Raw genomic sequence first — 14,239 nt, forward strand, 5'->3', positions numbered from 1 at the left:
TTTTTTTTTTTCTGTTTAGATCTGGTTTTTTATTCAGGAATGTTTGGAAATCTTTTATTTTATTAAATAACCATATTTTCCCCTGAAAGAATATAGTCCATTTTGATTGATAAATGATTCTTCGTTGTAAACTCAGTTCCCTTTCCTTCCAAAATATCATATTCCAAGTCTTCCAATCCTTCAGTATTAAAGCTACCAAATCTTTTGTAATCCTAACTGGAATTCCATGATATTTGAATTGTTTCTTTCTGGTTGCTTGTAGTATTTTCTCTATAGCCTGGGTGCTCTTGAACTTGGCTATAACATTCCTGGCAATTGTCATTTGGAGATTTATTTCAGGAGGTGATCTGTGGATTCTTTCCATTTCTATTTTACCCTCTTGTTCAAGAATATCAGGGTAGTTTTCTTCAATAATTTGTTGTAATATGTCTAGATTTTTTAAATATGACTTTCAAATAGTCCAATAATTCTTAGATTATCTCTCCTGAATCTATTTTTGGGATCAGTTGTTTTTTCAAAGAGATGTTTCATATTTTGTCATTCTTTGGGTTTTTTTTTTTCATTGTTTCTTGATGTCTCATGAAATCGTTAGCTTCTATTTGCCCAGTTCTAGTTTTTAAAGACTGATTTTCTTCCATGATCTTTTGATCCTTCTTTTCCATTTGGTCCATTTTACTTTTCATGGAACTCTTTTCTTCATTGGATTTTTAACCTCTTTTTCAAGTAGGTCAATTCTGTTTTTTAATAAACTTTTTTCTTCATTGGATTTTCATGCCTTTTTTCCCACTTGATCAATTCTGCTTTTTAAGCTATTATTTTCTTTTTGCATTTCTTTTCCCCATTTTCTTCCACCTCTCTGAAATTTGAATTCCTTCTTGAGTTCTTCCAGTGCCTAAGATCAATTCCCATTTTCCTTTGAAGTTTGCCTTTCAATGTTACCTCCTAAATCAGTGCCTTACCTTGTCACCATAAAAATTTTCTATGATTAGTTGTTTCTTTTGCTGTATGCTCTTTTCCCCCAGGCTTTTCCTGCCTGTGTACTGGAGTCCTGAAAATTGCTCATTGTATCTCCTTTGCTGATGACTTACAGGACTTAGAACACTGTGTGCTATTTTGCCCTGGGGCTAGGGTCTTCACTGAAGGCTTGAAAGGACCTAGTGCTATTGATTGTAGGGGACTCACTGAGGGCTGGTGACAAGGCTTGTGACTTCAAGGGGTGGGAAAGAGGTTTGGGGTGCTTTGCTATTGGTTTAAGCATGGTCCTGGGGTCCCATAGTTGGCCTATGGCCAGACTTGTAACCTAGCACAATAGGTTAGGGGTGGTTAGTTTGTACTCCTCTGTGTGCAGTTTTACTTCTGATTCACCCTTATCCCTTGAAAATTGATTCTTTCTATTTACCTTTCAAGTTGTTTTCCACAGAAGAGCCTCCTCACTCTGTCTTCTTGTTCTCTGACTTCAATTGTTTTGAGGCATTATTTCAAGGAAGGTTTGGAAGGATTCTCAGAGTGTTTCATGCTTTGCTGCTATTTAATCTCCATTATGGCTCAGTGCCACCCCCATCAGCCCTGTGAGAGCTTCTCCAGGGAAGTGAAGTCCAGTTCAGCACCCGGGCAGGAGGCTTCCTCAGTTCTCAATCCCCGGCAGAGTCTTCAGCTAGAAGTCCACCAGTGTAGCCTCCTCTACAGCCAAAGCCACTCACCCAACAAGCCCTTGCAGGATCTAGGGAAAGAATCTCCTCCAAAGCCAGGGCAGGAATCTCTGGAACCAATCTCTCCAAACACTACAAGGATATCTTTTAATTGCATTGATCCTTTTATTGACTTCACCTGTATCTCAGAAAAAAAAATTCAGCTCCCTACAACCCTTTAGCTAACTTTGGGGAGGCAGTTGGGTATCTTAGCGAACTGAGAGCTAGGCTTAGAGATGGGAGGTCCTGGGTTGGAATCTGGCCTCAGACACTTGCTGGCGGTATGGCCCTGAGCAGGTCATTTAACCCCCATTGCTTAACCAATTTCCTGACTTCTGACAATAGGCATCTAAATGGATAAAAACCCAAGGAACTCTAAAGAGACTGGAGGTTATATTTTTAAGGCATTTCAGTCTCCAATGTTTTATAAAAATCTCTGTATTCTATTGCATTTTACTGTTTGCTTTGCTTATGGATTTAACTTTGTGATTTTAAGTTCATATATTACTGCACTCAATATTATTCTGTCATACTGAATCATTTTAATGTACTGAGTTTTAACTACTGTTATATTCTGTTGCTTTTCCCCTATAACTATTTTGAACAAATATCATTGTAATTAAGCCCATATTTAAAAAAAACAAACAAACAGCTTTTCTATTTTTGACTTTGTAAATTATCACATAGAGGATAGATGGACTTCATCAGAATGGGTTACAATTGTATAACAACCTTTGGAAATTTTAATATGCTAAATATCTCAAATCGATTTTAAGGGTTTTTTAAACATGATTTTTAGAATTTTTTCTTAACAATCTCTGGTTATTTTGCCTGCCCCTACCAATAGGTAAGGCCCTTTCTAGTAGCTGAAGTGAAATACAATTTAACCCCCAACTCCCGCATTTCTAAAAATGTGAATGGAAGTTGGGCAGTTGATCTCAGGGCATTTATACTCTTAAAAAGCCTCCAAAAAAGGAGCATCTCACATTTATACTCTTCAGCTCACTACTTTACTTCCACCAGAATGATATCTAGAATCCTTGATGTTCTAAAACCAAAAATGAGTTTTACTTTGTTTAAAAGTGTTTATTACCAAGTTTGAAAGATTTGCTACGTTTGTAAAAACTTGTGACAAATATCCATCAATTCATAGGCTTTTAAATGCCATACAGCAACTAATGTAAAAATGATTGTGTGTTTGTTTGTTATTGTAATTAATTGGGCTATTGAGAATTTTGGGGATGTTGATACCACATATTTGTACTACTGCTGAATTCATTTGCTTTCACTCACAGTGGATCATGGCCAGATATGAAGAGGAAATGGATCTCATTTTTGGTGAGACAGCTGTGCGTTCTATATTTTCTTAGCTGACACAGTGTGACAATAAGTATAAGCTATATTTTTGAATTTTTAAAACTCTTTTATTATTATATTTTTCTTGCATGTGCAATATACTATTTCAGTTTTTATTTTTTCTCTCCTTTTTTATATTTGAAGCACATGTCACCAGTATTAAGATTTTCTTTAACTTTTTTATTTTTCAGTAATATAAGTTTAAAATACAATTGCTAATGCATGCCCCTAAAGCTTGAGACTATAAAAATGATGCCACTAATTATTTTAAAAAAAATTTTGGGACTTTGCTTAATAATTCTGTCTGATTCCAGGACAAGATACACACAAAAGAGCCATTGCACAGGGCCAAAGAAAAGCCAATCCAAGATGGATTGATGCACTTCTAAGCAATACAAAGGTCTTGAACCTACTGTGAAGACTTGAAGTTACTGTGTTTAACATTTGTTACGACATAGGCTTTCCTTGTGTCCACACTCACTCTGAAAATACTCACAGACGAGTATCCCCAAACTTGGCTCCTACTTGGCTTCTATAATCTGGTCCCTTTTTTCTGTCTTTCATAGTGTGGTAACTTTCTGTAGTCCTGGCTACTGACTGGGTAAAGCTTACTTGCTTAGATTATTTTAATTGGGCCCTGATTCAAGGACCTGTTATAGATTTTTTTTCCCTTTACTTAGAATTTTTACACGTAAGACTTTGATAGTCTATATTTTCATCCAGAAATTTTCTCTTTTTATTTGGATTTTTCTGATGTCTTTTTAATTTCTCTTGCCAATTGATTCATATACCTCATACCTCAGCCATGCATCCCTAAGTGATCCTGTGTTTTTCAATCACCCACAACATGGGGAGATGTAAAAAAAATATTATTTAAATTGCAAATTTTAAATTCCTTTTAAGAAGAATTTTAGGTAAATAAAGATGCTACCTCTCTGAATCAAAAAACTGAACTGTTGGAGAAGACACCATGAAGAAGCCTCCAGACCACAAGAAGATCAAGAATGAACTTTGGGTGTAGTTGATTGAACATTTATTTTGAATGTACACTCTTATGCCAAAGGGGACTGCCCCCTAACTGGCTTTTTGTCAATGCATCCAACAATTATTGGGTTTTTTATTTCTCTCTTATGCTCAAATTATTGTAATCGTTAAGTTGATTATGTTTTCATGATCCTTTTGGGGAAAATCTTTCCCAAAATGATCACACGGAGATATGTAAAAAATGGAGACTTGAATCCAGGACTCCAGTCCCCAGAAGTCCTTGCTCACTTCCCAGAATGCTTTGTAATCGCACTGATTTCTCACCTGGGTGAGATCACAAATTATTTAAAGGAGTTCTCCACCTGAGGGGCTTTCTTGTTTCCACTTCCAAGCAGACGTGTCTCTTTCATGATGTAGGTGAGGTTAAATGGGCCTCTCGGCTCACCTAGCACGTGCTTCTCTTACTTGTATATTCTTAAATTCTCAACCTTTAATAAAACTCTAAAAAAATACAATACTCCTTGACAGAAAGAAACTAATTTCTACCTGCCACAGCTTGGCCCCCTAATTTTAACTGTTACAGGAAGGAGAGGGAGCTTTGGACCCCCCTACCCCCACCATGGAACAGTCTCTCTGGGTTGAGGGTTTCTCTCTGAGCTTTCCTGATCTCTTCCATCTCTGGCAAGCCCAGCCTGAACAAACTGAATCGAGAATGAGATCTAGAAAGGCTGAGACCTCTCTCTATTTCTGGCTCTCTCAAACTCTCTTTACTAATAAATGTTCATCAATCTGGTAATAAGCCCTGAGATCCATATTTACTTATTAGGAGTTGGCACAAGGTCAGCTTGTCCCAGATTCTTCACACACCTTACAAGAAATGCTGAGACCGTGCTTTATGGGAATACTGAGAACAGAGATTTTCTGGAAACAGCAGCCATGTCAGCCTCTGCACCTCCTCAGAGATGGGGAGCTCCACACTTTAGTTCACATCAATTTCTCTAGTGAAACCTCACAGAAGTGGCTTCAGATTGAACAGAATCCAGGAGAAAAAATGTAATTTTGCCCCTCATGCCATGAGGAAGAGGGTATCTGACAGGGCTGGATAAAATCATAACAGAATTCATTTAGGAAAAAACAAAAGATCAACCATATCAAGGAAAGTGATGAAAAGAAGCAGGATAAATGGGGACCAGCATGACCAGAGCTCAGACCAGATCACAAGTCGGTAGTCACCCTAAACCTGGGGTATCGGTAAGATAATAAGGAGATAAAGCAATGGAACAGACTAAAGAAAATAATTCCTGTCAAGTAGCAAACAAACAATTTGGGAGAAAATTCGTTATTTGGTAAAAATTGCTAAGAAATCTGGGATGCAGCCTGGAAAGAAATGAGGCTCAGAGCATAAGCCTACACCATACTCTGCTAGGCATGGTTTAAGGAAATGTGAGCTAAATATTAAAGATTACATTATAAGAACATAGGAGAAAAACAGCTCATACACATCTTACAGCTTACAGGGAGATGTATGTAGAATAATATTTTATTTTCTCCTCAATTACAGGTAGAAACAATTTCTAACATTCATTTTTTTTTAAATTGAGTTCCATTTTCCCTCCCTCCATTCTCCCTATTGGCACAGAAACTCGCAGGCCTTCCAGAAACTCAGCCCTTCTCTCCAGCCTGTCCAACCTGGGAAGGACTAGACCAGGGAGGAACTCTACAGAAAAGAGAAGAAATGTAGCCAGCTGCTGGCTCTGGTACAAACGGCTCTGCTCAAGAACACAGGAAGCTCCTCTCTGAGAAAAAGTCCCCATTTCTGTGTGGGGGCCCTTCTTGGCCCCCCCCCAAACTCCTCAGACTCCCTCTGGGTCAGGGAGCTCAGCAGTAGCCCAGTGGGGGGGTCACACTCTGGCATGGATACAAAAGCCACAGGGGAGCTCTCTGGGCCTCCCCAGCTGCCTGACTCTGGCTGTCCCTGGCAAGGACCCTGACCATTCCCACCACAGGCTCCCCTGGCATAGGCTGACCTTCCAGGCCTTCCTCTCCCCTCACACCTCCCTCCTCCTCCTCCTCTGACCTCTGGCCTCCTGGCTGATCCTTGGCCAGGACCTTCCCTGGCCTGATTCTGGGCCTCTCCAGGGGCTGCCTGTCTCCCTGCAGGGAATGTCCTCCCTCCTGCCTCTGGCCTCGGAGCTTCCTTCCAGTCCCAGCTGAATCCTCCCCTGGGGAAACAGTGACCTCCCAGAAGCTGAGAGCCTCCCTCCCAGAGGGCCTCCCTCCCAGGGGGCCTCCTTCCCTCCCTCCCTCCCTCCCCCCTCAGCTGGTTTGGACACGGCTGCTGAGGGCTCTCCTCGGTCAGACTGGGGGGGGGCCTGGAGGGCGGCCGATGGCTTCTCCCTTCCTTTGGGCTGAGCAGTGCCCGGCACACACCAGGTGTTCCTCCACACTGGCTCAGCTGGGCTAAGAATGGGGGAGAGGAAGGAGCTGGAGGGACCCCGGAAGACTCGAGGACTTGAGGCAGAAGCCAGGGAGCAGCCCGGGGGACAATGTCTTCCCTGAGGACCCCACAGAGCAGGGGACACCCTCGGGCTCTGCTCCAGACCAGACTCCAGAGGGAACAGGGGAGAAGCAGCAGAGAAGAGGCTGGGAGGGAGGCAGGCAAGCAGAGAGCCAAGACAGGATCCCCAGACAGGGAAGGACAAGGAGTCAAGGGTCGTCCTGGGCCCTCACCTGTGATGGGAGAAATCCGGCCTGGGAGGCAGCGCCTGGGGAAGCTCTGGGGGTCTGAGCGGCCCCCAGGCCAAGGAATCCCTGCCAAAGGCCAGAAGAGAGCCAGGAAGGGCTGCTCCTGCTGCTTGGGATGGGGGGACAGAAAGGGCCCAGCAGGAAGGAGGGAGCAGCTTCCCAGCCCATCTTGGCTCAGAGCCAGGGAAGGGCCTCCTGCCTGAGGGGCTCCCATCTGGGCCTGGAATGCACTTACCTGGCCTGGCAGTCTTTCCCTCTCCAAGGCCATCCCTGGCACTCCAGGCTCCCTGTAGAGGCAGCAAAGGAGCCCAGTCAGTCCCTCTGGGGAGCCTCCTCCATCTTTTCCCGGCCTCGTCTCCCCACTCAGGCTGCTGCTCCCCACCTTCCCCCCACTTTCTGGCCCCTCAATGGAGCTCCAGACAAAGCTCTTCCCAGCAGGCCTCCCTTGGCCCAGGAAATGTCTGACTTCTCTGGCCTTCTGAGCAGCAGGAGCTGGCCTGGAGCCCCTCCTGGGGCCCTCCCTGCCCTCTTTCCCAGTGTAGAAAAGCCCATCTTCCTCACTGCCTTTGGGCTCCCTCTCTGGGCCAGTTGCTCCTGCTGAGAGCTGAGCAGAAAGCTGGCTGGATCTCCCTCCCAGCTTGGGATCTGGCTCAGCCCCATCCCTCCTGGGGCCGGCCCTGGGCCTCTGCACCCTGAGCTGGGCAGGGAGAAGGGACCCAGAGGGGCCCAGGGTTTCCCTTCTCTTCCCAGGCCTGAGGCTGCCCCACAGGGATCTCCATGGGGTGAGGGGCCCCAGGAGTCCCCCAGGGCCAGGCCTGCCCTCAGGGGACCAGCCCAAGGGCCAGGGGGCCAAAGAGGGGCCCCAGCAAAGGCTTTTGGCTCCTGGGAGGGCCTGAGGGCAGGAAGGGAGAGCTCAGGGATCCTCCCAGAAGGCTGGGTCTGAGGGCAGCACAGAGGCCTCTCTGAGCAGGAGCTGGGGGACAGGACACCTGGGTCAGGAATCCCTGGGCCCCTGCAATGGTCCCTCTCCAACCTCTAGACTCCACCCCTGGGCTGGGATTCCCCCTGGGCCACCCCTACCAGGCTGGTAGGAGAGTCCCCCTCCCCCTGCATCAGCCCTCCTTCCATCGCCCACATTCCTATGGACCCTCCTCCCCCCACCCCCAGTCTAGATACAGCCTCAGGGAAGTGGGGGCAGCAGAGAGCTCCTGGGAGAGAGCACTCCCAATGGGGGTGGGGGGTGGGGCAGGGAATGTGAGGCCCACAACAAGGGGACACCTGGGGGTTCTTGGGGGGTTTGAAACATGTGAGGAAAATTGGATAGGTGAAGGAGGGTCAGTATGGGGGTGTGGAGGAGGGGAAAGGCTAGGGGAGGACAGGGAAGTGAAGGTGGGGAAGGAGGGGAAGTAGCAGAACCAGGAACAGGGCCTGGATGAAGCCAAGAGGTCAAGGTGGGTTGAATCTGAGATGAAACTGGCCCAAAGCCAATGCCCTGCTCTCAGGAGGAGGGGGAGGAGCTGCAGGAGGACCCCTGGGAGCTCTCCCATCCCAGAAGTCCTCAAGTGCCTGCTAAAGGCCCCTTGGACTGAGGGAGGGTCATGGGGTCCCTGCCAGTGCTCCAGGGGGAGATCCTCCAGCTAAGAAGTCCATTCCAGGGGTCCAGGCCAGGCTCAGGGTTCAAAGACAAAATGGGGAGCCACCAAAAGCACAGGAAGGGTTTGAGGCCAGATTGGAACCCAGATCCTCCCCAATGCAGGCTTGGCACTGTCCCCAGCAGCCCGGGGGGGGGGGGGGGGGGGCTCCCTTGGCCAGAGGGTAGTCCTCCCTGTAGGGAAGGCCCTCCTCCTCCCCTCAGACTCCTATCCCTGACTGTAGGGCCTTCCTGGTGCTCTGCTAGCCTCCTGGGCTCTCTTCCCCTTCCTACTAGCCTCCATTTAACCCCTCTCAGGTGACTTTCCTCTGGCCCAGGATCCCCACCCCTACCCCCCATCCAATCTCTCATGATGCTCTTATGCACCCCCCTCAAGGGACCCATCCCCCTCCTCCCTACCAAATCCTCTGCCCTGGGCCACACCAGCCTCCTGGGGGTCCATGAACAGCACCTGCAGCTCCTGACCAAAAGTACCTTCTCTGGCTGTCCCCCAGGGTAGCTGAAAGGCTCTCCCTCCCCAGCTCTAGCCATTGCCCTCCCTGGCTTCCCTATAATTCAAAGGACAATTTCACCTCCTCCAGGGAGCCCTCCTGAACTCCTCTTAACTCTCTGCCTTCTCTCTGGTCATTATTGCTTGTTTAGCACAGGGTAGAAGGGAATGCTTAATCCCTAGCTCTAACTTAACTGGGGAAAGAGCTGGCTCAGTGCGCATGTTGAGAGCCAGGACCAAATGAAGAGAATCTTATACCAGCCCACAGGAAAAGGAAATAGAAACTGCTCTCAGAGAGGAAGTGTGACTGCCTGCAGCCAAGAGTTATATATTTATGGGTGGACACCTGACAAGGAAAGCTAGAAAACAAGTGAAAATGGGTGAAGGGGGGAGAGAGAGAGAGAGAGAGACGGAGAGAGACAGAAAGACAGAGAGAGAGCAGAAGAAAGGAAGAAAGACTCAGAGATGAAGGCTTCAAGAACATGGGCTCCAGCATGCATGCTCCTCTTATGGTGGAAGAGAGAGAGAGAGCTAAGTTTGTCCCCAATCTTTTATTGGAGAATCAAGGAATGGGAAATGGGAGGGAGCTAATGAACATGTGACACAGCATACAGAGCATTTGACATTGGCTCAACTGACAACCACAAGATCAAAGAGGAGGTGAATCAAACATGTGACCGGGAAGGGAATCTGGTCCCTCGAGGTGGGAGCTACGACCCTGTGGCAGCTACAGACCTGCCCAGGAATTCTCCTGACCTTAGGACTGTAGGTTTGGAGAGTGCTCACAATTAATAAAGTACCAATTAAATACAATGCTCAAAAAATAATGACCACGAGTCTGATACATGAGCACAGAGTTTCCAATATTAAAACATCAATAATACTTTCAAGATTACAATATACCTGGGATGCCACAGGAAGTGATGTAAGAAGGGCATGGGACAGGGAGAGATAAAGGCAAGCAGGAAGTGTTAAGAGGGGAGAGAGAACTTCTTGCTCTAACCTTCCTGAGAGCAGGTGCTGCTGCTGGCTCTGGCTGGGGACAGTTTGGCTGCTGGAGAATTCCAAAGAGGGAGAGTATGTGAGTGGGCAGCTGTCCCTAGTTTAGTGAGTGAGACCAGTAGTGTAAGTCGGGCCTGGTTAGCGAGGCTGATTAGTGACTCCCTCAAAGGATAGTTTTTAGGTAGTTTACAAATTGTTAGGTAGGGTAGTTAAATCTCTCTCTCTCTCTCTCTCTCTCTCTCTCTCTCTCTCTCTCTCTCTCTCTCTCTGTCTCTCTGTCTCTGTCTCTCTGTCTCTGTCTCTCTGTCTTTCCTTCTTTCCTATTTTTTCTCAATTAAAACAAAACTTTGGTAAACTTCTCTCCTATCTTTGTCAAGCTCCTAATTTTAACCCCTACACCAGAATAGAGCCTGTTTGGGGTGACTGAAGCAGAGGCTGCCCAAGGGGCGGGGGTAGGGGTCCCGGGGAGGAAGAGCTTGGGGGTCTTGGGCCCAGAGGCTGGGAGGCAGGACTGCTGGTTCCTTACAAGGCCCGGTAAAACTGCACTCAGTACTGGACCCCTGGACACCCCCTCCAGGCAGGACGTTTTAGCAGGAAAGAAAAACTCCAAGAGGAAGGAGGAGGCCACAGCGGATCCCTGTCAGAGACCAGAGCAGCCACAGCAGCCACAAGGATACATTGCATCCTGTCGTTAACTCTCACCCCTGTTCTGCCTGGCTGGCTCCGCTCCAGCCCCAAATCCTTTCTGGACCCAGCCAGCCCAGCCCAGCTCCAGAGTCCCAGGACGTGGGGAGAGGGGAAGGGCTCCCAGCTTTGGGGGATCCAGGAATTGGGCTCAAGGAGGCACGGGCGGGAGGTGGTCTGCCCCAAAGGGACTCGTAAAAGGAAGAATTCAACCTCAGCGTCAGCCAGGGTCCAGGCCGCACGCAGCTCCCGGCTCTAACCTGTGGGGAGGGGAGTGGTGCTCTAGGCCTTCCGCCCTCCACTCTCCTCCCCGGGCAGGAGCCAGGCTCCTCCACATCTGGCCCCTCCCCTATCGGGCCCCCCTTTCCCGCAGTCTCCCGCCACCACTTCATAATTACCTAGGCCAGAGCGCCGGGCGCAGGAAGTTAAAAGGCTGTAGGAACATATTTGGAACTGGAGGAAGAGGTGGAACTTGGAGCGATCGTCACTTCCTGCTTTCCAAAGGCCCCGCCCTGCCTCTTGGGGCTGACCCTCCCCGTTTCCCCTCCTCCCGCTCCTCCCTTCAGAGCCTCCAGCGTGAGCCCCGCCTCCCTCCTCCAAGCCTCCCCTTCATTCCTCCACACCCACGATGGGCCCGCCCCGTCCCCGCCCCTCCGCTGTGACACATGGCCCCGCCCTCCCTGTCAGTGCAAACCTGTGGAAGAGCCCTGGGAGTTGTCTGGTCAGTTCTATCTAAGGAGTCCTTCAGATCCTTCCTCTCATGAGGAGGTCCCTGATGGGCTCCATCTGAGCAGCCAGCACAGGAAAGGGCTGAGGAAGGCGAGAACCAGGAGTGAGGAGCGGACCAGTTTGACTGGAATCTTTAAGTCCTTCAAATCTGGTGGGCTCTGTAAAGTAGTTAAAAGGTGAATGAAGTTGTTAAATCCCCCGCATCTCAACCTCCCCAAAAGGGGGGGGGGGGAGTTAGGTGTGTGAGAGGTTTTAAATTTAATGAAAGTTAGAAGCATTTTTAATCCTGAGAACTTTTGGAGTAAATTTCAATATTGAAACTTAAATTTGACTTTTAAAATTGTTTTGAAGCTGAAATTGTCATGTAGTTTTAAAAATATGATTTGGAGAATTTTGTAATAGAAAATCTAGTTAGAATTTTACTTAGTGCTAGACACTATTTTAATTTTGACCATGAAACAGGAGGTTGGGGCACTTCCAGATTTACAAGTCCTGAATAACCTGTGATGTGGATTTTATTTTTGCCTTGATACTTCTATAGTTTGTAGGGTTGGGTTTTTTTAATATGATTATTTGGGTAGGCAAACTTTCTGACTAAACAGGTAGCCTACAAAATTTTATAATTAGTGTAGAATAGACATTAATAGAATTAATAATATGGGATTGCAGAATAAGGTCAGTGTTGTGGATAATGTAAGTATATTGGTAGTTGATCAAATCTTATTAAAGAATGTGTTTATGGATTTCTCTTGTTTTCTCTTGCAGCAATGAGGCAATCTTATACAAAAGGAGAATTCTGTGGGAGGAAAGAGAAGTCTTCTGGAGAGAGGAGGCCAAAGGCATTACATCAGGAACCACTAGATCTGAAGGACTTAAAGACTTTAGGGAAATGGGATAGTGTTTTGTTTGTTAGAATTTTTGCCAAAGGCAAAAAGCCTTTCTGGCTCAAATGTCAATGCCCCAGGTATTGGGTAGTGCCCCCAAATGCCAGTTGCCTGTATCTGCACCCCAAGACTTTCCACCATTAGTGATAGAGTCCAACTCCATATAGCATTACCCATTTGTCCGTTTATTTGGTCATCAATGTCCAGACTTGACCAAAAGGGGGGGAGGAGTGTCATCATGGAATTTAGAAACCCCAAACTTGTGGCCTAGTGGGATCTGGTGAACCCAGGTTTCAGGACTAGCATGTAGGTTTGAGACCCCAAAGTTTGTACTTTTCCCTGTTCCCATGGGAATCTGAAGGGAATCTCAGGCTAGCAGTTTCAGACCAAGTAGGGGACCCTCAGGTGAATGAAAATCTTAGTTAGGTGGAGCTAAGCATATGCTAAGGACCCTCTTTGTCTTAGGTAGTCTTCCCTATTGTATCAGAGATACTTTCCCAAGAAGATCCACACCTGGATCAGAACCATCCTTTATTATCCATTGTAAGCAGCCCCTTCTCTTACACCCTAGCCTCTATGATTCCTTTCTCAAGCTTGATTGTATTCTGTCAGTACAGTTTAAACACTCCCATTTCCTTTGTAGTTATAGCATCTTTCCCTGTCCCTGGATTTCCCCCAAATGGTATATAGGTTCCCTAAATCTTTTGTTCCGTGGAAATGTCCAATGTGAATTTTAAATTTCCTCCATCTTGTTTGGTCTAGTACCCAGGAATGTACACACCCTGTAAAAATAGACTCGAATCCAGGACTTCAATCCCCAGAAATCCTTGCTCCACTTCCCCAGAATGCCCTCTAATCTCACTGAATTCTCACCTGGGCTGAGAGCAAGATGGGGTATTTAAACCCGGTTGTGAATAGGCTCGCTCTCTTTTGGACTTCCATTTTGGAGCAGATGCGTCTCTTTCATGATGTGAGGTTATCTTGTCTAGGCCTCTCTGGCCTAGGTATGTGCTTTCTTATTCTGTATTTTCTTTAATCCTTAACCTTTAATAAACCTAATAAAAATATAATACTCCTTGCAGAGAGAAATTAATTTCTACCTGCCTCAGCTTCCCCAAAATTTTAATCTTTACCCCCACACTACACGGGCATGTGCTAGCTAATGACAAATCAGAAACAACTAACTGCCCCCCTGGGCTATCCTAAGCCAAACTTGAGCCACCATTGGCACATGTGAGATGCAGGAGAGGTAGAGAACAGCCTCTGGCATTCTCATGACTTTCTGTGGAGAGGCCTAGAGGCCAGTTCTATCCTGGAGCTTGAGCTTGGAGGAGCCCTTCAGGCAGCTTTCCTTCAATTGGTCACGTGCATAAGTGATAAGGACTGACTCCCCTTTTCCCTTTGGCTCCCAGGCTAAACCCATGAGCTATAATTTAGTCCCTTTTCTGTCTTTCATAGTGTGGCAAACTTTCTGCAGTCCTGCTACTGACTGGGTAAATGCCTACTTGCTTATATCATTTTAATTGGGCCCTGATTCAAAGACCTGTTATAGATTTACTTTTTCTTTACTTGGAATTTTTACACATAAGACTTTGATAGTCTATATTTTTATCCAGAAATTATCTTTTTTTAATTTGGATTTTTCTGATGTCTTTTAATTTCTCTTGCCAATTGATTCATATACCTCATAACTCAGTCATGCATCCCTAAATGATCCCTGTGTTTTTCGATCACCCTCTTCAAGGGGGAATGTAAAAATATTATTATTTTAAATTGCAAAGTTTAAATTCCTTTTGAGAAGAAATTTTAGGTTAAGAAACATGCTACCTCTCCAAATGCAGAAACTGAACTGTTTGGAGAAGACACCATGAAGATGCCTCCAGACCACAAGCTGCATGAGAAGATCAAGAATGAACTTTGGGTGTGGTTGATTGAACACTTATTTGTATGTATACTTTCATGCCAAAGGGGACTTCCCCCTAACTGTTTTTTTGTCAATGCATCTAGCAATTATTGGTTTTGTTCT

The 14,239-nt window shown here is 46.3% G+C and overlaps 1 protein-coding gene across 5 annotated transcripts in view; it reads right to left on the reverse strand.

Moving 5' to 3' along the window:
- The window catches only part of LOC100619200 (zinc finger protein 883-like), a 108,516-nt gene that overhangs the window by 25,401 nt on the left and 68,876 nt on the right, over window positions 1–14,239 (reverse strand). For 4 of the 5 annotated variants that reach the window (XM_056812557.1, XM_056812561.1, XM_056812552.1 and 1 more), the window contains exon 2: window positions 7,009–7,060. In XM_056812557.1, the coding sequence (XP_056668535.1) occupies window positions 7,009–7,060 (52 nt within the window). Of the gene's footprint in view, window positions 1–7,008; window positions 7,061–10,998; window positions 11,127–14,239 lie in introns of those variants that run through there. The other variant, XM_056812566.1, reaches the window with a different exon arrangement.

Source organism: Monodelphis domestica, chromosome 1 (assembly GCF_027887165.1).
Source record: "Monodelphis domestica isolate mMonDom1 chromosome 1, mMonDom1.pri, whole genome shotgun sequence".
Lineage (NCBI taxonomy): Eukaryota > Metazoa > Chordata > Mammalia > Didelphimorphia > Didelphidae > Monodelphis > Monodelphis domestica.